The sequence below is a fragment of the Diabrotica virgifera genome, chromosome 8 (genome assembly GCF_917563875.1).
Source record: "Diabrotica virgifera virgifera chromosome 8, PGI_DIABVI_V3a".
Classification (NCBI taxonomy): domain Eukaryota; kingdom Metazoa; phylum Arthropoda; class Insecta; order Coleoptera; family Chrysomelidae; genus Diabrotica; species Diabrotica virgifera.
The window spans coordinates 228370287-228396050 of NC_065450.1; the positions used below are offsets into that span (position 1 = coordinate 228370287).

The 25764-nt window shown below is 34.5% G+C and overlaps 2 protein-coding genes across 5 annotated transcripts in view; one reads left to right on the plus strand and one right to left on the minus strand.

Moving 5' to 3' along the window:
- Positions 1 to 25547, plus strand: part of LOC114337864 (SH2 domain-containing protein 4A-like) — a 167046-nt gene extending 141499 nt beyond the window's left edge. For both annotated transcript variants that reach the window (XM_050659738.1, XM_050659737.1), the window contains exons 5-7: positions 1479 to 1700; positions 3238 to 3432; positions 15193 to 25547. In XM_050659738.1, the coding sequence (XP_050515695.1) occupies positions 1479 to 1700; positions 3238 to 3432; positions 15193 to 15302 (527 nt within the window). In that variant the 3' untranslated portion in view covers positions 15303 to 25547. The remainder of the gene's footprint in view (positions 1 to 1478; positions 1701 to 3237; positions 3433 to 15192) is intronic.
- Positions 5987 to 13357, minus strand: LOC114337862 (serine/arginine-rich splicing factor 4-like). 3 transcript variants are annotated; one of them, XM_050659748.1, is made up of 3 exons: positions 12766 to 13357; positions 7638 to 7765; positions 5987 to 6179 (listed from the first exon to the last, which is right to left on the minus strand). In XM_050659748.1, exons 1-3 carry the CDS (start codon positions 13215 to 13217, stop codon positions 6115 to 6117), a joined length of 645 nt encoding a protein of 214 aa, XP_050515705.1. In that variant the 5' UTR covers positions 13218 to 13357; the 3' UTR covers positions 5987 to 6114. The 3 variants fall into 3 exon arrangements, with proteins under 3 accessions (XP_050515705.1, XP_050515702.1, XP_050515704.1); XM_050659745.1 differs by lacking the exon at positions 7638 to 7765 and having other exon boundaries at positions 5987 to 6307; positions 12766 to 13350; XM_050659747.1 differs by lacking the exon at positions 5987 to 6179 and having other exon boundaries at positions 7460 to 7765.
- Positions 25548 to 25764: the final 217 nt, after the last annotated feature.

Genomic DNA, 25764 nt, shown 5'->3' on the forward strand with positions numbered 1-25764 from the left:
GAAGCCGCTACAGATAAAATGTTTTAACGACCTATTCATCATTCAGAATTACTCAACGGATATTAGTACAGTTAAAATAATTAAGACGATAACCGGATAACATTGATTTAATGAGTAAAATTTAGTTTTTTTTACTTTAATGACAAAAAAGCAAGCCCATTAGCAGAACCCAATTAAAAATTATTTTGCACATCATATTTGAAACATTATTTGGTTGAAAAATCTCATTTTTGTTGGCAAAAAAATATATTAATTTGTTTGGACTAAATTACAGTTGTGCTTATCTTAAAAAGGATATGTTACTATCAACATTCGCACAGTGTTGCCAAGCTGAATTTTGTTATTTTGGGTGTAAATTTTTTCCACGGATCTCCGAGGGTACAATACTAAACTAACGTTACCAATCTTCAAAATGGTGACACTACTGATATGCACAGCGTGCCTGCGCGCCGTCTCTAGACCCGTCTGTCCTTCAAAATTTTCAGAGCTAGTCCCGAGTGAAGCGAGGTTTCTCCTGCATACCGTTTACCAGTGCGAGTGCCAGTATTGGTAACAGCATAAAGGCGGGTTGACATTACTAGTGAATAACGAACGTGGCTCACGCTTACGTATTTTGCCCGTGCTATTGTTAGATATTTTATTATCTATTTTCAAACTCGAGTAGTACATCTGTATTTATGCAATGCATAGATACAAATGTACTGCTCGAGTTTGCAAATAGATAATAAAATATCTAACAATAGCACGGGCAAAAAACGTAAGCGTGAGCGACGTTCGTTATTCACTAGTAATGTCAACCCGTCTCAATAATAGATTACGTGCCATGGATTCACATATCTCGCTAATATTTTTGTGCGTCTAGTTGGCTATTTACTGAATTAAATTAGGTACTATTAACAAGTATTTCTGTTGGTAAAAAATATAAATGGAATTATTTCATAGTAGTCATAAAATATTTATTTGCAAGATTTGTAACTGTTACCAATGGTAACAGTGGTTACATGGACGCTTCGCCACTGTAATTAACCTATGAATGCCAGTGTCACAATTTTATAAATGTCATTAGTGTCAAAATTTGAAACAGTGGAGTCAGCTTGTCTGATGTTGGACCAATTACAACAAGCTTTAGGGGAAATTTGCGCGGGAAATTTGAATAGATTACGTGCTTGGTTTACTTATAATTTATAATTTTTTTTTTAAATTACTTCTCTTGGTTTAAAAACAGACTATAGTAGGTAATTGAAATTGGTCATAGCGAGTGTTATTTTTATTTCTTAACTAAGATTCAAAATCAACAGTATTTCGCACCGCTACGGTCTAGCGTGCTAATCCCCAATTCGCTACACACACATGGGCCTATATGCGTGGGATGTCTACAAATTAATAATTAAAACATTTATAAAAGAAAATTAAAATCTAAGATACAATATTTGAAATCCTACATTAATATTTATTTTAACTTTTTTTCTGGCATTTAGAGAGAAAAGCAAAACAAGCGGAGCAACAAATAAGGGAAATAGCAAGAAGGGCGCGAGAAGAACACAAATTGAACACAACTTTTCTAATTGACACTAACTACAGTACCAATAACTCTGAAGTGCCTCCTGGAAGACAAGCCGTAATAGATTGGTACAAAAGTAACGAAAAAGAACGGTTGGCAGGGTTAGATTCTTCTAATAACGTTATGCCATGGTTTCACGGTGAGTACATTTGTTGAAATTGTATTAGGATTTATTTTTTTATAGGTTTAAATCTAAAGACTACAGCCTCGATGATAACGGTTGAAAACTAGTTGGAAACCAGTTTCCGCTTTTACCCTGTCGAGATAACAAAATTGTTGCACACAGTTTCAGAAAAACAGTTACGCCATTTTGATTGTTTTGTTATATATTTTTTAGATAAGATTAAAGCTAAATATGATTAAGATAGCAGCCTCTTTATCAGTTCTGACTTCTTTTACACTTACATTATTTTATGGCACATTAAGGTCTAGCGCCAACGACCAACTGTTTTAAAATATCGATTGAAAACAAGTTGAAAACAAGTTGAAAACAAGTTTCAGAAGTTGAAAACAAGTTGGAAACCAGTTTCAGTCTCGTGGGCGAATACCAGTCGTTTTACGGTGGCAAGATAACAATATAGTTGCGAGTGCAATCGGTTTCTGACCGCTGTTTTAAAACAGTTTCGCTGTCTTAATTGTTATATTTTTTTGAATTTAGAACTGAAAGTCAGACTCCACCGACGTTATATATTCTCCATCTTATTATATGGAGTAGAGTCTTCGACTCTAATGGAAGCAACAACGAAGAAACTGGAAGCGTTCGAAATATGGACATATAGAAGAATTCTTAAGATATCATGGATGGACAAAATATCAAATGCCAAAATACTCCAAAAACTTAACAAAGAGAAGGAAATAATGTGCACGGTGAAAAGACGAAAATTAGAATATTTCGGCTACATCACAAACAAAATATAACCTGTTAAAATGCATTTTGCAGCGAAAGGTGAATGGCAAAAGAGGCGTCGGAAGAAGAAGAATATCTTGGCTCAGGAAGTTGAGGACCTGGTTTGTGACAGCCACTTCAGGGCTTTTCAAGGCAGCAGCTAATAGGATTATCATTGCCATAATGATTGCCAACATTCGTAACGGATAAGCACCAGAAGAAGAAAGATGCCTAAATTATGCTGTCATGTTGTTTTTATAATCTTTCTATTGCTGCACATTTCTGATATCTAGCCACAATTCCTTCGCTTCATTGACTTTTTGATTGTTTTATGTACGTTTTTGTATTGTTGTTCGTTTTTATTTATATATTTCCCCCTTTCCGATATCAATGTCTTTATTTCTTGTTTAATCCACTGTTTGCTTTTAGAAGATGTATCGCTCTCTAGTTGTTGTGGTATGATGTTCCCCAAGATCTTCTCTACATCTTTCCATTTTTCTGTAGCATTAAGTTGTTCTTGTCTTTCTACTTTCTGGACTTCTTTGTGTATTTGTTATTTGATCTACTGGCAGGGATCAGATTCTTTTAGTTTTCTTGGATTAATTTAGTTTGAGTTTCGTGTCTGCTAAAACAAGGTTGTGGCCACTTGCTATATCTGCCTCTGGATAATCTTTAATCGATACTATGGCGTTTATAATGAAGTATTCAATCTGATTTCTTATTACGTTCTCACCATCATCTCTATTTTTGTAACTTGGTTTGATTTGAACCTGCGAATTGTTTGTTTTAGGTCTCATAACGAGGCAAGAAGCTGAGTCACTCCTTTTGGACCAACGGTGTGGTACTTTCCTGGTGCGACTGACCGAAAGGGTCTGGGGCTATGCCATATCCTACAGAGCGCAAGAAAAATGCAAGCATTATTTAGCGAACGCAGTGCCAAAATACAGTTTTGTAGGAAATAACCAAAAAGAACACGAAACGTTAAGTAAGACACTTTGTTACTGTCAATAATATTAGTCTGGAAAGTAGTGTCACATTTTCTGTTTGTCAAATGTTTTACGGTGATTTTAGCACGGATTTTATGAATTTATTTTGGTAGATAGTACTTGTTTGATAACGAAAATGTCTGTCAGCTAGTGCGACTCTGGGTCTTTTAGACAAGAAAAGGTAAAATATGAAAGTAGATGGAAAAGCCGTACAACTTATCTGTCAAATATTTATCTCCGTGCCTTACATGCATAGGTAATGGCCTATTGGTTAGAATTGGCTCGATTTCACGATACCACGTTTTTATTATTTATACGACACAATAGAAAAAAGTATTATAAAAACAATTATTTTTCAAATCCAAATGTCAATTTTAAAAACAAAAAGGATTTCCGACGCCAGGAATCGAACCCGACTCGCCTGGGTGAAAACCAGTAGCCAGGTAATCTAACCACCAGGCCATTATATGGATGTAAGGCACGGAGATAAATATTTGACATATAAGATGTAGGGTTTTTCCATCTACTTTCATATTCTATCTTTTTTTGCCTAAAACCCCGGTTTTGGGCCAGCTGACACATCATTCGTTAATAAGCTTTGGAACAACTGACTATAAGTAGGTATACAGCGTGTCTACTTAAGTTGGAAAGATATGGGAAACTTTTTTATTATTAATTTTACGAAAAAAAGTTATTCTTTATAAAAAGTTCTGCATGCCCCAAAACCTAAGATTCAATCATCAGATATAAAATTTTCTCAATATTATACGAGGTATGTCAAAAAATATGAATTTCGGTCAAGGGTAAAGTACCTTTATTTCTCTCAATATCGAAAAATCTTATGATAAAAAGTTGTTTGGAATTAAAAACTAAGATCAAATATGCAATTACATGCTTCTAATTGAAAAAAAAAATAAAAAAATTTTCTCAAATTTATGGATATGTACCCAACATCGTTTTAATTATTAACTCTTTTATTATTCATTTTACGAAAAAAAGTTATTCTTCATAAAAAGCTCTGCATGGTCTAAAATTTAAGACACAACCATGATATATAAACTTTTATTAATTTTATACCAGGTGTGTCAAAAATATGAAATTCGCTCAAGATTATAGTACCTTTATATTTCACAATATTTCAATTAGAAGGATGTAATTGCATATTGAAACATAGTTTTTAATTTTAAACAACTTTTTTTAATAACCATTTTCAATATTGTGAAAAATAACGGTACTTTACTCTTGAGTGAAATTCATATTTTTTGACATACCTCGTATAAAATTAATAAAATGTGATATCTGATGGTCGTATCTTCGGTCTTAGGACATACAGAGCTTTTTATAAAGAATACCTTTTTTTCGTAAAAGTAATAATAAAAGAGTTATCGTATGTATAATAAATAAAAACGTATAAAGTATCAATAAATTTGAGAAAAATTTGAAATATATTTTTTTTTCGATTAGACGCATGTAATTGCATATTTGATCTTAGTTTTTATTTCCAAACAACTTTTCATAATACGAATTCTCGATATTGACAGAAATAAAGGTACTTTACTCTTGAACGAAGTTTATATTTTTTGACATACCTCGTATGATATTGACAAAATTTGATATCTGATGATTGAATCTTAGGTTTTAGAGCATGCAGAACTTTTTATAAAGAATAACTTTTTTTCGTAAAATTAATAACAAAAAAGTTTCCCATATGTTTCCAACTTAAGTAGACACGCTGTATAAAAAAAACAGCCATGCTAAAATGCTCCAATCAAACTTGACGCTATCTCCCGGACTATATGTATATGAATCGTTTCTATTATGTATAAAGGGTGTTTCATTAATAATTTGAAATATTTTAACTGTAGATTCTTGGTTCTTGGGCTCAAAATATTAAGGTTTAATCCAAATTCACCTAGTCCGGAAATGCTTCCTAAGGGAGCTAGAACTCTTTGAAGAAGGCATCTTGTAATTATTTTTTTTTTAAATACCTCCAGAACGCTTTTCAAATTTTGTTCAAATTCAAAAAACGAAAAATTTTCAAATAATTTTTTTTAGAAAACCGTGTATCTTACCGACTTAAAGCAAGAGTAGGTATCTTTTAGAACTAGAATACCTCACAATTTAATAATCCAGTGTCAAAAATTCTTAAAAGTTAAAGACAAAAAAGTTATGCGATAAAATAACCGTTGCCTTATCCAAAACTGAAGATTATGACCGGTACAAGAAATTCGAAATTTATGGAATCGATTGATCTCTGGAAGATAAATAGGCGTATCAGTTTTCGTTTTTCCAATTAGAAGCGTTCTGAAGATATTAAAAAAGACTAATTACAAGACGCCATCTTCAAAGAGCTCTAGCTCCCTTAGGAAGCATTTTCAGACTAGGTGATTTGGGTTAACTCTGAGTCCACAAATCCTCAGTTAAAATATTTCCAATTATTAATGAAACACCCTGTAGAGCAAACTATCATTACTTTTTCATGCATATTTACCCCTTAAAGTTTGTAATTTATTATTTTATTTACTAACACCCTGTATAATAAAATATGAATCCTACATCGTTAAATTTTTATTCCACAATATAATCATCAAATACATTTACTAATTTTTTAACAGATGCGCTTTAGCGTGACAAGAATTTCACCATATACACTGTACATTTATTTTATTATTTTTCTTTTTTCATCCTCTTCGTCTGCTTCTTCTTCTTTTGCTCTTGCCTCCCTTTCCACCCTTTTTACGTTTACCTCCTCCTTTGCTCATCATCTGACATGCTTCTGTATAATAACGTCGTTTTTCGTCTTTTGACATACTACACCATTGTTTAGCGCCTTCAATTGCAATTTTTGTAATGTGCCATCCACAGTGTCTCTTCCTAAAAACATAATTACAAAACAAATTCAATAAATGTATAGCGACACGCTTCATTTATTATTTTTTTAATTGCTAATTTTAAGTATTAACTTTTCTCAAAACGAAAGATTACGTCTCATGTTAAATTCACATGTGTTTTTCATTCCTATAATACAAAACCAGATTGTATAAAATTAATGGCTTTATCAGAGAAACACAAATTGCCAGATTGGCCACGCTCTTTATGTCAACTTCTTAAAAACTACAGAAAGGTTCTCAGCTTTTAAAACGCCAGATTTAGTCATTTATCGCCCTTTCTGGCCACATGGTAGAACCGCATACATGATGACATAATAGTGTTGGTCAGTATCGGTCACAGTAGGCACGCAGCGCAGTCACACCCTCGCTAAAATAACAAATCCTTAGGAGATATAAACGAAGCACGCTTGTTTACCCAAAATAAATAGATATATTACTATTCGTTATTTTACACTTATTTTAATTTCATAATTGTTTCCGTAAACCACCAAGGGAACAAATGTTTGCAATACAGAACAAAACAAACACAGCAGGCATACAACCACTACAGAAACAAATCGAATACTTGAGCAGACTTTGTTTCTTGAGCTAATACCTACTTTCTGTGAAATATCAAGTAAATTGATGCAGTAGGATGGAATGCGGAACCAAATACCCTTTTTGACTGCACTAATGTCCAAATATGGACAATACAAATAAAGAGGGAACACTCCTGTAGAGTTTTTAAAAACAGATGGAACACAACTTCTACGGAACACAAAAAGAAGTACGGAGAATGATCAGAGAACAAAGAATTGAACGAATTAATAAAAACGAAACACATTCAGAAGGAAACATCGGCAGACTACTTCCGATCTTTATTTGCTAAAGGTGACGATAATGAACCACCAACACCTAAAGTTATGACAAACGAAGAAATAAACATCGAGGAGGGAGAGGTAAAGGAAGCATTTTCGAACTAGGTGATTTGGGTTAAACTTTAATATATTGAGCCCAGGAATCCACAGCTAAAATATTTCCAATTATTAATGAAACGCCCTGTAGAGCAAACTGTCATTATTTTTTTCATGCATAATTACCCCTTAAAGTTTGTACTTTATTATTTATTAACACCCTGTATAATAAAAAATGAATCCCACATCGATAAATTTTATTCCACAATAGAAGCATCAAATACATTTACTAATTTTTTTAGCGTGACAAGAATTTCACCATATACACTGTACATTTGTTTTATTATTTTTTTTTTCATCCCCTTCGTCTACTTCTTCTTCTTTTGCTCTTGCCTCCCTTTCCACCCTTTTTACGTCTACCTCCTCCTTTGCTCATCATCTGACATGCTTCTGTATAATAGCGTCGTTTTTCGTCTTTAGACATATTACACCAATGTTTAGCGCCTTCAATTGCAATTTTTGTAATGTGCCATCCACAGTGTCTCTTCCTAAAAACATAGTTACAAAACAAATTCAATAAATGTTTACAATACAGAACAAAACAAACAGAGCAGGCATACAACCACTACAGAAACGAAACGAATACTTTAGCAGACTTTGTTTCTTGAGCTATTACCTCTTCTTTTTCTTCTTCTTCTTCTTCGTCTAGCCATTCACGTCCACATTTGAACATAAGCCTCTTCAAGTCTTCCTTTCCATTTTTTTTGTTGTACGCTACTTGTAGCCAATTTTTCCCGGCAGTCCGGGAACAATTATCCTATTACCTATTTACTGTGAAATATCAAGTAAAGTGATGGAGTAGGATGGAATGCGGAGCCAAATACCCTCATTGACTGCACACTGCACTGATGTCCAAAGATGGACGATACAAATAAAAAGGGAACACTGCGAAAGAGCTTCCCAAAACAAATGGAACACGAATTGTACGGAACACAAAAAGAAGTATGAAGACTGATCAGAGGACAAAGAAAAGAGATGAACGAATTAATAAAAACGAAGCACATTCAGAAGGAAACATGGGCAGGGCAGACTACTTCCGATCTCTATTTGCTAAAGGTGACGATAACACAGGTTTACAAAAAAAAATAAATTGTGGACTATTTGACGAAACCATACGACAAAGGGGTTTTTGGGGTCACTGATCACGAATCCGCGGTCCGCTGACCTTTTACGTCTAGCTCAAGGTCATTTCAAAGTCTAATCAAGATGAATGGTCACAATCGCCCTGAAAATGTATATTAGGGGTTTTTGGGGTCGCTGATCACAAAACTGATTTGATCTTGAAATTACCTTTACCTGACGCGATAGAAGTCAACGGACCCCAGTTTTATGATCAGCGACCCCAAAAACCCCTTATATACTTTTTCAAAGCGATTGTGTCGATTTATCTTGATTTGACCTTGAAATGACCTTGAGCTAGACGTGAGAGAAGGTAGCGGACCCCGGATTCGTGATCAGCGACCCTAAAAACCCTCTAATATACTTTTTCAGAGCGATTATCGATTTATCTTGATTTGACCTTGAAATGATCTTTACCTGATGTGATATGAGATCAGCGGATCCCGGATTCGTGATCAGCGACCCCAAAAACCCCCTTGTTATATGGTTTCGTCAAATAGTCCACAGTTTATTTTTTTTTGTAAACCTGTGTAATGAACCATAAACACCTGAAGTTACGACAAATGAAGAAATAAGCATCGAGGAGGGATAGGTAAAGGGAGCATTAAGAAAATTAAAAAATCTACAGAGGACAGAATATCGAACCTACCTTTTCACCTACCATAATCTCATTTTGTACCATAACTAGAAGCTTTTTGAAGAAAAGAATCTCTTTATTTTTTCATAAGCTACAAAAAAGTTTTATATAATTTTTTTCGTTCGATGCCTAGTTTTTAAGGTATTCGCAAAAAACCGTCCGAGAAGGTGCCATTTTCCAATGAAAATGGCAAATTTTAAACCACGATTAACTCTTAATATGATTAATACTTTTAAGTATTGAGTTTTCAAAAAAAATATATACAGAACAGTTTTTGCTTAGAATTAGATTCTCTAGCCATTTCTGTGGTTATTTTGACCAAAATATTTTCCACCCCCGAGAAGGGATGAGAACCAGCCCCAAGGAAAAAGCGGCATAGGTATAGGGTAGACTTAGTTTCTTGAACTATTATTCACTACTTATAGACGAGGCAACGAAGCATTAAACCTAGGAATTTTGTGCAGTAAGATGAATCGTCATGCAACTTTTTGCATTCGATTAGAGAGAGTGTCAGGCAACTTTGTGAACTAAATTCATCTAGGGCAAAAAATTTTGTGCATGAGAAAATGCATTTTTAAAGTGCATCACGAAGAGATCTAAAATAAAACATTTAGATCTCAGGAAATATTGACGGAAATGAGTTCAATTTTTATATTTGGGGGTTTTGGAGGTCACTGAACACGAATTTCATGGCAGGGATGGTCTCCGAGGTATCTGGTACGCAGGGTGGAACTCGTCGGATGGGACTACCGAATAATTCGCGGGACGATCGAATAATTCGCAAAATGAAGATTTAGTCCTGTCGCCAGGGGGGGTACAACGGCCTCGTTAATTCAGATGGACTTACCCAAATTTTTTTTATGTATTTTGACCCGTAGAACACGAATTTTTTGGGTAACAGTTGATCCGGATGTCGATAAGATTGTTATAGACCAAGAACTTGAGGAATCAAATAACAGCGATTTTTGGCAAAACAAAACAATATTTTGTATTTTTTGGGTCATTTTAAGCAAAAAATATTTCTACAAGTTTTTTAGTAGGATGCACAGTTTTCGAGATAAACGCGGTTGAACTTTAAAAAAATCGAAAAATTGCAATTTTTGAACCCGAATAACTTTTGATTAAAAAATAAAATAGCAAGTCTGCTTAGCGCCTTTGAAAGTTCAAGTCAAATTATGTCGGTTTTGATTATTTGCATTGCTAAAAATTTATTGTGTTACTGTTAAACAAAGCTACAAACAACTAGTGCGTGAGTGATGTTTCTATGATTTCTCATTTAAAATCGAACGAGTAGGTAGAATAGGTACTAGTGCAATCAAGACTATTTCTACGTTACATGCGTTAAAACGCATGTAAAAGCACGGGAAACCCTACGTGTTTATAGCTTTGTTAAACAATAAAAAAATAAATTTTTACCAATGCAAATAATCAAAACCGATATAATTTGACTTAAACTTTCAAATGCGGTAAGCAGACTTGCTATTTTATTTTTTAATCAAAAGTTATTCGGGTTCAAAAATTGCAATTTTTCGATTTTTTTAAAGTTCAACCGCGTTTATCTCGAAAACTGTGCATCCTACGAAAAAACTTGTAGAAATATTTTTTACTTAAAATGGCCCAAAAAATACAAAATATTGTTTTGTTTTGCCAAAAATCGCTGTTATTTGATTCCTCAAGTTCTTGGTCTATAACAATCTTATCGACATCCGGATCAACTGTTACCCAAAAAATTCGTGTTCTACGGGTCAAAATACATAAAAAAAAACTTGAGTAAGTCCATCTGAATTAACGAGGCCGTTGTACCCCCCCTGGCGACAGGACTAATTGGATCGAAAAACTGAAAAATAAGTGTTCAATATTTTTCAAAAATCTAGCGAATGACACTAATCACGACCCCTCCACTCCATCCCCTGGAGGTGGGGAGGGGGTAACTTTAAAATCTTAAATAGAAATCCCATTTGTTATTGCAGATTTGGATTATTTACGTAAAAGTAAGCAACTTTTATTCGAGACTTTTTTCGAATTGTGGATAGATGGCGCTATAATCGGAAAAAACGGTTTTTTTCTGATACCATAGGTAAATTATAGAAACGGTCTAATATCTCGAGAAATACACTTCCAAATAAAAAACCAAAATATATATTTTTAATATTTTCAAGAACCTATCTAATAACATAAAACACGACCCTCCACTCCACCCCCTGGATGTGGGGTGGGGCTAACTTTAAAATCTTAATTAGGAGCCCCCATTTTTTATTGCAGATTTGGATTCCCTATGTAAAAATAAGTAACTTTTATTCGAGACATTTTTTCGAATTATAGATAGATGGCGTTATAATCGGAAAAACACTATTTATCAGCGCCATCTATTAAGAACTCTAAAAAATATTTCGAATAAATATTACTTATTTTTTTCATGAGGAATCCAAATCTGCAATACAACATGGGGATTCCCATTTAAGATTTTAAAGTTAACCCCCACCCCACATCCAGGGGGTGGAGTGGAGAGTCGTGTTTGATGTTATTCGATAGTTTCTTGAAAAATATTACATACGTATTTTTTGGTCTTTTATTTGGAAGTGTATTTCTCGAGATATTAGACCGTTTTTATAATTTACCTATGGTATCACAATAAATCGTTTTTTTCCGATTATAGCGCCATCTATCCACAATTCGGAAAAAATTCTCGAATAAAAGTTGCTTATTTTTACGTAAGCAATCCAAATCTGTAATAACAAATGGGCGTTTCCGTTTAAGATTTTAAAGTTACCCCCACCCCACCTCCAGGGGATGGAGTGGGGGGCCGTCTTTAGTGTCACTCGATAGATTTTTGAAAAATATTAAACGCATTTTTTTCAGTTTTTCGATCCAATCTTCATTTCGTGAATTATTCGATCGTTCCCTATTATGTTTCGATTGGATTCCCTATGTAAAAATATGTAACTTTTATTGGGGATTTCGAATTATAGATAGATCGGAAAAACACAATTTATTAGCGCCATCTATCAACAATTCTAAAAATGTTTCGAATAAATGTTACTTTTTTTTCATGAGGAATCCAAATCTGCAATAAAATATGGGGATTCCTATTTAAGATTTTAAAGTTACCTCCACCCCACCACCAGGGGGTAGAGTGGAGGGGTCGTCTTTAGTGTCATTCGATAGATTTTTGAAAAATATTGAACATGTATTTTTCAGTTTTTTGATCCAATCTTCATTTCGCAAATTATTTGATCGTCCCAGACGACGACCTCCATCCTGGGCACCAGCGTACCTCGGAGACCATCGCCGTTATGAAATTTGTGTTCAGTGACCTCCAAAACTCCCAAATATAAAAATTGAACTCATTTCCGTCAATATTTCCAGAGTTCGAAATTTTTCATTTTCCATCTCTTCGAAATACACTTTGAAAATGCATTTTCTCATGCACAAAATTTTTTGCCGCAGATCAATTTAGTTCACAAAATTGCCTGACACTTTCTCGAATCGAATGGAAAAAGTTGCATGATGATTCATCTTACTGCACAAAATTCCTAGGTTTTGGGGTTTTTGGTGCTTCGTTGCTTCGCCTATACTTAGTGTGAAAATATCAAGCAAATTGTTGCGGTACGATGGAATTCGGAGCCAAATACTCTCATTGACTGCACTAATGTCTAAAATGGACAATAGAAAGCTAAGAAAAAGAAACAGACTTAGTCAATTAGATAATGTAATAGATCTTTTCCTACTTACCTAAATTCCCGTAAGAAATTTAAAAAGGGGTTAACTGTAATAGGTCCCGGCTTGTGGCATTTTCCTCCACCACCTTCTTTTCCCTCACCTTTACCTCTTCTACTTGCCGATCTCTTGCGTGCTGACTGTTTTCTCTTACTTCTTTGTTGTGATTTTGGACACGGACAACCTCTTACAGTTTTACTCCTTCTACTACTACTTCTTCTACCCTTACTAATTCTTCTGCTACTCCTTCTGCTACTTCTTCTGCTACTTCTTCTGCTGCTTTTCCTTCCTGATCTGCTAGACCTTCCTCTTCTACTGCCTCCTCTTTTCCTAGATTTAGATCTTCCTCCTCTACTGCTTCCCCTTTTTCGAGATTTAGATCTACCTCGTTCTTTCTTTGCTCTTGCCGGGCAGTATTCTGGCGGAGTTAAACGATTGGGACAGCCCCCCGATTTTTTAGACGCCATTTTACAAAATTACAAAAAATGTTCACGATTAATTTTACTATCACACAAATATTAATCACACAGATATTAACAAAAATGTAAATTTTAGTGCATTTGAAATGACTCAATTGAAATGTGACATATTTAAAGATCAAATTTGACGGCGCTAATACACACTGGGATAAAAACACAACAAAATCAATCAAAATCAATCCAGTAAAGTTATTAAAAAGCGAACAAAAAATAAATTATTAAACGTGTGCTATAGTTTTTATGAAACGGACAGAAAATTTTTAATGTTAAACATCTACTAGAGAAAGTAGAGAAACAGTAGAGAATAGAAACAATACGAGAACAACAAAATGAGAAACAATATTTGGGAAAATATTGTAGTCAACATAAAAGGGGAGTTTCTGAACAACTTGAGATTTGCAGACGACATAGTCCTTATTACACACCGAGTAGATCATGCCTGCCAACTTCTTTAAGACCTTCACAGCTCTTGTACACGAGTTGGCTTTAAAATTAACTTTTGCAAAACACAATACGACATGACCAATCTTGTACTTACTTATACTCCTCTTGATTCCATTTGGAACATAGGGCATCTACAGTCCCCCTCCATGGCCAGGGCTTTCACCTCTTTCCATGTTAATCCGATGTCTTTTAGCTCTTTGGTGATATTTGTTTTCCAGGATATCATTGGTCTGCCTTGTTTTCTTTTTACAGTTGATTGGTAATCCAGGGCCTGTTTGGTTATATCATCTTCATTTTTTCTTAATGTATGTATCTAATAAACTTCCATTTGGGTCTATTTATCGTTTTGGCTATCGGCTCTTGATTAGTTTTTCTCCAAAGTTCCTTGTTACTTATCTGATTTGGCCAATATATTTGCAATCTTCATCTAAGGCATCTATTTACAAATGTTTAAACCTTTTGTATAATATTTTTTTCTAATTCCCAAGTTTCTACTGCATATATAGCAACATGCTCTTTATATTCGTATTAAATATCCTAATTTTAGTTTTGGTTGTTAATTTATTGGGCTCCCATGTTTTCTTTAGCATATTGAACGCATTCTGGGCTTTAGTTATCCATCCATTAATTTATTCTTGTATTCCACCACTAGCGTCTTCAAAGCCTCTTCCATGGTAGACTACTCTACTTGTGAGAGTCTTCCCTTTTACTGCGATGCCAAGGTTGTCAGCGTAAGCAAAACTCTCAGTTTGGGAGTGCACTGGCTGGTCGTTGGTTAAATAGGGACGGCGCCAGAACGCTTCCTTGAGGGAGGCCATTTTTTAAGTTCTTTTTCAATGAATCAAGCAATAATACTAAACAGTTTTTTTAGTTCATCAAAAATGAATAACCATTTTTAATTTCGTTGCAAAACAAAAATACAGCCGCATCATATTCTAGTCCAATCAGAGAGTGCAGCAAGCACCTCTACCGGTTTAGAAACCTATTAGTCTCTTATCAAGAGGCACATATGCTGCTCTCTCTGATCCAACCAAAACAAACCCCGGCGTGCAGTCACGGATTGCAACGAACGAAATGGCATAGATGCCCTAGCGGCAGTTGCTAGCAAAAGACTAAGTTTTCAATCGAATGGCATATAAAACAACATAATGTTACTCTACATCCCACCAGACTGAAAACAATGGGAACCTTCTCTGGTTACACCTCCGAGGCTTCTACAATTTGCAAGCCATAACGGATGCTGAGACTAAAGAAGATGAGGGAATTTTATAATTTATAATTCACGTCCCATCTGCTCAGCGCGGTAAAGTTCCAAGTATAAATTGTAAAATTCCCTCATCTTCCTTAGTCTCAGCATCCGTTATGGCTTGCAAATTGTAGAAGCTTAGAGAAGGTTCCCATTGTTTTCAGTCTGGTGGGATGTAGAGTAACATTATGTTGTTTTATATGCCATTAAATTGAAAACTTAGTCTTTTTTTTAGTTTTTTTTTTGTTTTTTAATTGTATTTTTTACTTTTAGATCAAATGATTTCATTCCATAAGACTTATCCCTTAACTGGAGGAGAGACTCTGCAATACCCCTGTCCAAGATCATCGACGAACGCCATTGATGAACTGTTCAACGAATAACAACCAACATATACGTATTTTTAGAAAAGCCCTGTGATTTTTGTTGGTATTTAAGTAGACATTTTTTAGTTATTTTTTAGTCATTTCGATATAATCAATTTGTAAACGTATAGATCTCCACGAGTGGATTTAGGACGTAACGAAGAAAGCCTTGAATTCATTTTTTGTATGAATTTGAAAGATGCAATCAAAACTGTTATACAATCCACGTCAGAAAAAACGGGAAACCCATAAAAATTAACAAATTTTTTATCTTTTCAGATTTTTCTTATTTATATCAAATTAAATCTATTATTTATTGAGTCAGTTACTCATGTAGCATATAACCCGACATTATCATTAGACAAATGGAAAACAAAGAAATATTTGAAAACATTACAGTTACAATTATAAAAATAATTGAATTATAGACCCAAGAAAAAGGCAAATATTACTCGTTTCAATAATATGTGTTGCCACCATGGTTCTAGATGACACTCATCATTCTATTTGGCCTATAACTGATCACGTTTTGGATGTTTTTTTTTTGGTCCATTCCTCAATGAGAACCATTCGAAGCTGTTCACATGTTATTGGAGTAGGTACACGATTGTAAAAAGGTCCCGGCTAGCTCAGCCGGTAGAGCATGAGACTCTTAATCTCAGGGTCGTGGGTTCCGGCCCCACGTTGAGCGCCAGTGAAACGAATGGGACTACCCCAGCTAATTGAAATAATATTCGAAAATATTACCTCAATCATCGAAGATTGCCATCGCTACACACCTGAGAGACTGAGCTAAGCTAAGGGTGTAGCGATGGCTATCTTGGATGATTGAGGTAATATTTTCGAATATTATTTCAATTAGCTCGGGTAGTCCATCGCCTTTATTCGTTTCACGATGTCTTACATACCTTTTGAGAAGGCTCCATATATACTCAATAGGATTAAAATCTGGAATTTTTGAAGGCCTGTCCATTTTTGGAATACCGACATCTTCGAGATACTGTGTTACAATCCTTGCTGTGTGTCATCTCGCATTATCTTGTATTAGCAGAAAACCATTGCGAATAAACCTAGCATATGGTATCACATGATGCCATCCTCTCAATCACGATGAGATCTGTATTTGCCTTAAAAGAAATCCTTGTCTAAAATATTACTGAGCCACCACCAAAAGTTTGACACTCGGTGCGACCGAGTGCAGGTCTCCAGCGTAACGTTCTCCAGCCTTCTGTAGACCTTATTTCCATCATTTTTACCATAAATTGATATTCTACACTCATCTGCGAACAGTACTTTTCTCCAATCCTCTAACGTGTTCACGGGCAAATGCAAGTCTGCGTCTTTTGTGAGCAGTATTGGCCCTGTTTCTGAATTGCAAGCTATCAAATCCTGTTCTCTTAACCTCTGTCGAACAATAGACACGCTGATTACTGGTCCTTGGGATTGTTGAATATGCCTTCGGAAATTTCTAACAATTTGCGCCCAGTGTCGCAATGTAGCAATAGTGAGAAAGCGATCTTCTCTGACTGTTGTCTTCTATTTGTCACCTGTACCGGAGCGCCGTTAATGAGATCAGGTCTCAAGAAATCGTTGGTAAATTTTGCATAGTTTAACGACTAAAATTTAATTGTCTTGGCACATCCTTTTGGCTTGTTTCATGTTCGAGCAATATAACAATCTGAGCTGAACAGATATGTATGTATGTATCGGTTTTAGAACGTCTTTCGACGTTGTCCGATGCCTAACTTCCACGTCCTTCTATCATCCCATTGGCCATCTCTAAGATCCCTTGCACTCATTGCTTTGGTTACCCCTTCTTTCCATGTCTTTTTATGTCTTCCTCGTTTTTTGCGGTTTGGTGGTACCCACTGCATGATCTTTTTGGTCAATCTTGTGTCTTCCATTCTTTGAACATGACCATACCAAATCAACTGTTTCCTCTCAATGTCTGTTGTTAAGTAGCCATCTATTCCAATTCGTCGTCTTACTTCCTCATTTCGAACTCTTTCCCTACGGGATATACCTAACGATCTTCTAAACACATCCATTTCTACAGCTTTTAATTTTTTCCTGTTGTTCTCGGTTATTCTCCAAGTTTCTACTCCGTAAAGTAGGCTGCTTTTAATAAGTGTTTCATAGATATTGTATTTTCGCTGTATTCCTATTTCCGAGCTCCAAAGTATTCCATTTAGGCAGCCAATTGTTCTTCTAGCTTGTGTTACCCTTTTCTTTATTTCCTCATCGTCTTTTCCCGTTCTATGGAAGATTACTCCCAGGTACGTGTATTCATTACAGGATGTGATTTGTTGATTATCCTCTAGTTCGATATTGGATAGCTCAGCTCCTATGGGTAGGTATTTAGTTTTTTCCACATTAATTTCCAAGCCCCACTGTTCATATTCCTCCTTTAGTTTTCTTGCCATATACTGTCTTTATCATTAGCTATGATCACTTGGTCATCAGCAAATTGTAAGGTATATAATAAACAAACCTCTCCGAGGTCTATACCCATACCGTGGCATTTACGTTTCCACTGGTTTAGTGCTTTTACAACATATATCTTGAACAAAGTTGGTGAAATACAGCAGCCCTGGCGCAGACCCTTGTTAACTATGAACTTTTTAGATAGCGTGTTGCCAATTTTTACTTGTGATGTAGAATTTTTATATAGATTTTTTAAGGCTTTGACTAGAGTGTAGCTGATGTTAGTTTCTTGTAGTGATTTCCACAATTTAGTCACAGGAACGCTGTCGTATGCTTTACGGAGGTCAACAAACATGAACAGATATATTTCCATTTATTAAGAAATACACTTCACTGTAAAAAGGCCAGGGAGGGTAACACTAAGATATCTCAGAAACTCTTTAGAACACTACAATAGTTCACACAGTTCTCAAAATCATCAATTTCGCGAAGCTTCCTTGATTCGTAAATCAGGAATTCAGGCCACGTTTGTTCTTCTCTAAGTGCCATCTGCGCGACGAAGGTTGGCAATCATCATGGCAATTTTGTCCTTCGAGGCAGCTGCTCTGAACAGTTGCCTTGAGCTGCAACCAAACCGTTCTCTCAGGTTCTTCAACCAGGAAACGCGTCTCCTTCCCTCTATTTTTCCTTGAATTATGAGGCTCAAGTTGTATCTTTCGCCTCTCATCACATGTTCGAGATATTGCCATTTCCTTTCTTTTATTGTGCTTTCAATTTCTCTTTCTCTGCCTATTTTTCTTAATACGTTTGTTACTGAATTTAAGTAACATAAAACAAATTAAAAGAAAATAGAGAAATATAAAAAAAATATAAATTCTCTAAATTTTGTGGATCGCCCGTTTTCTCTGACGCGGGGTGTAAAATAAATAATTATAGTTAAGTTTTTCTTTTTATTTATTTAACCAGTAAATATGTGTTTTTTAAATAAGATATCTTGCAACTGACTTCTGTATTTTCTATTTGATGATTGATTGTCGTTTTATACAGTTTATACGAAGAATAATTTAATGTTAAATAACCAGAAGAAGAAAGTGGTGTTGCATATTATTACATTTCTTACTTTGCGATTTCTCCTTTTTATCCATTTATTTCCCCATTATTTAATTTTATATTATTACATTTTATTCTTTCAATATTTTCGTAATTATTAAGGGTGATTTTTACATGTACATAGTTGCATTCTTCCTTCCTTCATTCTTTATCTATCTATCTTTCTACTTCTTCCCTTGATTTATTTATTTGTCTTATGGCATACAATAAGAACACAATTAAAAACAATAGAAAACGTTAACTGGAATATTACAAAAGAACATCTAATGGATCAATATATCTAAAACAAAAATGTATAAACATTTTCAATTTCTTTGCAACACGAAAATGCAGCAGCTGCATAATACTCTGGTTAAAGCGGAGAGTGCAGGAAGAGTCTATACAGGTTTAGGAGGTTTTTTCCTCCTCATCAGTAGTGCTATATCCTCTTCTCTCCGATTTCCCCAGGTCTCATACTTTGGACGTTTCCGAATTGCAAAGAACGAAATGTCACGGATGTACTAGAGCCATCTACCCAAAAACAAAGTAAGTTATCAATCGAAGTAGCACAGAAAACGACAATAAATATCGTTCCCATATACCACCAGATTGATAACAAGTGGAATACTTTCTTTGGTTACAGCCTCCCGAGATTTTCAAAAATTATAAATCATACAGGATGCCGAGGAAATTAAGATGAGAGAATTTTAAATAATTCACAACCCATCTGCTCAGTGTGGTAAAAGTTCCAAGACGAAAGATTCCTTAGTACTCAACAAAAAAGTAAATGAATTAAAATGTATAAGGTACATTCCATGTCAAATCACTCAGGCTAAAAATTTTGGATCTCCGATTTGTCTGAAAATTGGTATATAGCTTCTGCGGGACGTAAAAATAAGATATTTAAGGTCAAAAAATCTTCTTCTTCTTTTTTCTCAAAATGTTATTTTATGCGGTTTTACAGTGATTTGGTGTTTATTTAAACAGATTTGCATTTTCTGTCGTAAATTATCAATGAAAACATAATATTTTAATAGAAAGGACTCAAGAATGGGTGCGTTCGGACGACCATAGCGGCTGGCTGGCAGCAGAAATCGGCTGAGTGGTTGCATCCAGCCGTGATAGGGAAAGCTTAGTAAATCTCTCAGCGGCTGGCTTCCAGCGGTGACGTCTGACAGCTACTGCTGGCTCAGCTGTCCAGCCGCTGTGGTCGTCCGAACGCACCCATTTTCATTATATGGCATTATAACAAGTTATTTTGAATCAAAACAAGTTTTTGATCAAATTGTATAGTGTAATAAACGTTAATATACCGTTTTTTTACATTTTCCTCCATTCCCAAAATACTTCATCATCGATTTGGCTGAAAATTTGTCCACAGATAGCCAAATGATAGGACTTTAAGTGGTTAGAAGGATTTGAATTATATTACAATACCAAAAAAGGTACATGCAGTAATATCAGACTCAAAAGTATATATTAGTCCAGTCGGAATAGCATTTGACCTTGAATGCCGAGCTGCCCTAAATTTTATTTTTCTGATCTTTAGGGGAGTCAATAGTAGCCTAAATTTAAAATCACGAATGAATTCCTCCGTTACGTTAGCCGCCATCTTGATTTTAAAGGAGAACTTGTTTTGCTCAATATCTCCGCCATTTTTAACTTTTCGACAAAAATGGTAGGAACTGAAATTGTTCCAAATAAATCGTATTTACAATTATTACAATTTCTTTTTAAAAATTTTTGTCGTGAGGTCGATATTTTCGAGTTAATTGTACTTACAGTAGACGCCTATATTTTTGACTATAATATTGCATGTAACTTTTTTGGTATTGTAATATAATTCAAATCCTTCTCACCGCTTAAAGTTCTACGTTTTGTCTATCTGTAGGCAAATTTTCAGCCAAATCGATTATGATGTATTTTGGGAATGGAGAGAAATGTAAAAAACGGTATTTTAACGTTTTCTACACTATAAAATTTGATCAAAAGCTTGTTTTGAATCAAAGTAACTTATTATAATGCCATATAATGACATTTTTGAGTCCCTTCTATTAAAATATTATGTTTTCCATTGATACTTTACGATAGAAAATGCAAATTTGTATAAATAAACACCAAATCACTGTAAAATCGCATAAAATAACATTTTGAGAAAAAAAGAAGAAGAAGATTTTTTGACCTTAAATATCTTATTTTTACGTCCCGCAAAAGCTATATACCAATTTTCAGACAAATCGGAGGTCCAAAATTTTTTTTGCTCCAAATTTGAGTGAAATGACCCATAAACATTTTCAATTTCTTTGCAACACGAAAATGCAGCAGCTGCATAATACTCTGGTTAAATCGGAGAGTGCAGGAAGAGTATATACCGGTTTCGGAGGTTTTTTCCTCCTGATCAGTAGTCCCATATCCTCTTATCTCCGATTTCGGATATGGGACTACTGATGAGGAGGAAAAAAACCTCCGAAACCGGTATAGACTCTTCCTGCACTCTCCGATTTAACCAGAGTATTATGCAGCTGCTGCATTTTCGTGTTGCAAAGAAATTGAAAATGTTTATACATTTTAATTCACTTACTCTTTTGTTGAGTACTAAGGAATCTTTCTTGTTGGATCTTTTACCACGCTGAGCAGATGGGTTGTGAATTATTTAAAATTATCTCATCTTAATTTCCTCGGCATCCTGTATGATTTATAATTTTTTAAAATCTCGGGAGGTTGTAACCAAAGAAAGTATTCCATCTGTTGTCAATCTGGTGGTATATGAGAACGATATTTATTGTTGTTTCCTGTGCTACTTCGATTGATAACTTACTTTATATCTAAAACATTTTCGGTGTCATTCAGAAACTAATCAAACTCCAGGGAACCCTCATCTAGGGTATTCTTCTCCAATATGACGGACAGTCGTTGTGCACCAAAGTCACACTCAGGAGTAAGGGCTTTTCCCCATCTTTTAAAGCTGTCAGCACATCTACCGTTGCTTGTTCTTTTTATGTTCAGCCTTGTCCATGTATTCCGGGGCAGTTTCTGGTCAATACAGGCCGTTTGGTGTAATTCCTCTGGTGAGTCGCTCTTCCATCGTCTTCTCCAGGCGTTGATGAGATTGAAATTTTCCTGATGTATGGAGGGGGCATTTAACAATTTATTTTGATATCAAGCTTGTCATGATGGATAAGTGGTTGATCACTAGCCTTGATTTTTCTATATTCTTTGAGAAGGGAATGATTTCTTTGTAGTTTTGATGGTGGGATGTGACTCGGAATGGGAAGCCAATAGTTCGGAGTGAGTCAGTCTAATATGTATCTGAGATCATTCGTATTTTTTTGATTTAATTGGATGTCAATAATCTTCGTGTGTTTGCTATTGAGACATACCGGGGAAGCTGCCGAGTATACAAGTCTGAGAGCGGGTGATCTGAGTACGGGGTTAAGGAAGCCCCCATGTGGTGCTCCATATCTTTTGGATTATGTTATTTCACGTTTTTAGTTTTGCTGCCGTTCTTTGTAGGTGTTCTTTAAAACCCAAAGTTCTGTCAAAGAGTTTTACCGATTACACGTTACCAGTTAAAGATTGTATTGAGCACATACTGAGCAGACGTATTTTCATCACGAACTTATGAAACACTTATTTTCTAAAACATGTACCTACATTCAATCGTGTAATATGTAAGTATCAGAAAGAGTAAATAGAAAGATAAGTTGCGTGGATAATACAAACAAAAAGACTTAACTATAATAAAATTAAGATGTTGATATGTAAAAGTTGAAATATTTTTGTATTTCTGTTATATATAGGAAGATATAGAGTCTATAGAACTTAGTGATCTACAGAATTTCATTCGCTTGGTAGTTTCAAAGTTGTTTCAATTTCTAGGGTCAAAAAATACAATTTTTAAAATGGTATATGTAGTTAATATAGTAGAAATAGAAAATGAAACGAATTTGTTTACTTTTGATGTCTAATGCGTATTGAGCTCTTCGTCATCATCATTTAGCCTCAAAAGTCCACTGCTGAACATTCTACTCTTTCTAGCTTTCTACTCCGTAGAGGAGGACACTAAAGACGTAACATCTAAGAATTCTTATCCGTATATTGATAGTTAGAGATAGATTACAGATAATCTTCCTAAGACTGTTAATAGAGCTTCTGGCCTTTTCAATACGAAGTTTTCATTCGTAGCTACGATTAAAGTATCCTTATAGTCCTTGGGCTCACATATAAAATTATTATTTATGACCACACCGTCGAAACTTTTTATACTTGTTAATTGGGTGGAGTCGGACAAATTTGGAGCTTGGCGCATTATGGTAGTGGGGCGTTTGTCTGTCAAGCTGTCACGAAGTTGTCAATTTTATGCAAGAAAAAAATGTATAACCACATTGGTCATTTTATTGTAATCAATGGTTTTTATCATATAAACAGCGAAAACAATTTTGTCGGACAAAAATTTTGGGCCATATGACGCGTCGGACACGCTAAATATGTCAAATTTATGAAAATAATAAATTTATTACCACATGGCTAATTTTAACAGAATCTACCATAAAACCTTTTTACAATAATGTAGTAACCTTGTCGGACAATTTTCACGGGGCATATGCGCAGTCGGATGCGCCGGAGATGTCAATTTCCTGGATTTTTTTTATTTACAACCATTTTTCCGACAAAAATAGGAGGTTATAAGTAATTATATTCTAAATCAAAAAATCTAAGTGTTCGACTAAAATATTGGGGCAAATCGACAGTCGGACAAAAAATTTAATTTTTATTAGTAATCTATTGGGTAATCTATTAGTAATCTATACTTTTAAACTATATTGGGTTCGTGCATCCAGCACGAGTAGTAGTAGGTTACAAGTAATTATATTCTTAAACAAAAAATGTAATTGTCTGACAAAAATGTTGGGGCAAACGAACAGAAAACTTAATTCTTTTAGGATATCGACACCCTTAAGAGGAGGCATTGTCAAAATTATTTTTTATACAGTTTTTCTCAGTTAATTTTAAATCGATTTAGCTGAAAATTGGTACACACACTAAGTACAACATTTAAAAGGGCATGACATAGAGATGTACCCAAAATTTTCCAAAAAATTTTCCGACAAGAGGGAAAATTTTGGAAAAATTTGAACTGAAAATTTGTGTACATACTCCTTGAACAATGAAAAACATCGTTCCGTAGTTTCTTTTCTTGAATTTTCAAAAAAAATTCCGACAAAAGGGAAAATTTCGGAAAATTTTTTACCCATTATTTTTGTCCGACAAGTGATCCAATTTGTATTACACATGTAAAAAAACAGTACAAAATAAAAATGACATCTGTGGTACTAAATAAAAAAATTCCAGGAAATTGACATCTTCGGCGCATCCGACTGCGCATATGCCCCGTGAAAATTGTCCGACAAAGTTACCACATTGTAAAAATGTTTTATGATAGATTATGTTAAAATTAGCCAATGTGGTAATAAATTTATTATTTTCATTAATTTGACATATTTGGCATGTCCGACAATATTTTTGTCCGACAAAATTGTTTTCGTTGTTTATATGATAAAAACCATTGAAAACCATGTGGTTATAAATTTTTTTCTTGCATAAAATTGACAGCTTTGTGACAGCTTGACAGACAAACGCCCCACTGCTACCATAATGCGCCAAGCTCCAAATTTGTCTGACTCCACCCAAATAACAAGTATAAAAAGTTTCGACGGTGTGGTTATAAATAATAATTTTATATGTGGGCCCAAGGACTATTAATGTTGCAGCCCAAATAGCATATTTTTTCCACTATTTCTAACGGTGTATCGCTTATTGTAATTTGGGCGTTTATGTTAGTGTTTTACTAATGATCATTATGTTTGTCTTCTTACAATCTAGTTTTATATTGTTAGGCCGTACTTGTTACATGTTTCTACATCATCCGTTATCCTTTGTAGCCCATGCGCACTATCTGCCGGCAATACTGTATCATCTGCATAATATCTAATATTGTTTATAAGTTGGCCATTTACTGCAATGCCATCTTTTGATTCGTCCAAGGCCTCTCTAAAGATGTTTTTAGAGTATCTGTTAAATAATGCTGGTGACAGTATGCAACACAGTCTTCTTTTTCCGACTGTGAAGATCTTGGATAGTGAATTTTCAAATCGAACTGTTGCTTTTTGTTGGAAATATAAGTTTGAGATCAGTCTTATATCCTTACCATCGAGTCCTGATATATTTAGAATACCGATTAGTTTCCTACGTGGGACTTTATCAAATGCCTTCTCAAAATCAATGAAACATACATACACATCTCAGTTGACATCCCTGGCTCTCTGTATTAGAACTTGTAAACTCAAAAGTGCTTCCAGCAAGTACTCACAAGTTGCTAGAACAAGCTTCCAGCAAGTACTCAGCAAGAACAAGCTTGCTATCACAAGAGTGATAGCAAGGAGTACTTTAAGTACATGTCAATTGTGTAAATTATTAAAGATTGTATAAAAATTATTGCAAAATCTCCTTTAACCATAGAAATTGAAATTAACTCTTGAACCTCAACATTCTACATTATCTACATAAGAAAGTAGTAAATGTCGACTGATTTTTTTATAATTCTTGTAGGATTTTAAACCAATAAGACGCTCGACTATAGATATTGTATAAAAAACTATTACAAACTAAAAATGAAGTATTTATTATACGCTTTTCAACATATTGTATGATGTTTGTGCTTTAATAAATAAAAACAGTAATAGTGAAATACTCCTATATTCTTTCCTTTAATCAATTGTAGCCTACTCACGAGTAAAGAATAAAGACATCATTTGTCCAATAATTGAAAAGTTATCACATAAAAGAATTTTCTCTTTCAACAAGAAAGGGCATGGAAACAATATATGAAAGATAAAACAAACAAGAATTACAATAACCATCAAAATCAAAGAAAAAAGTACAAGTCTTAGTAACATCAGCAAAAATA

Excerpts from the sequence above, each read along its gene's own strand:
- LOC114337862 (XM_050659748.1), bottom strand. The coding sequence starts at position 13,217 with ATGGCGTCTAAAAAATCGGGGGGCTGTCCCAATCGTTTAACTCCGCCA. Across the intron at positions 7,766-12,765 it reads AATTTCTTACGGGAATTTAG|GAAGAGACACTGTGGATGGC; the intron begins GTAAGTAGGAAA and ends CTATGTTTTTAG. Across the intron at positions 6,180-7,637 it reads GATGATGAGCAAAGGAGGAG|GTAAACGTAAAAAGGGTGGA; the intron begins GTAGACGTAAAA and ends GCAAAGGAGGAG.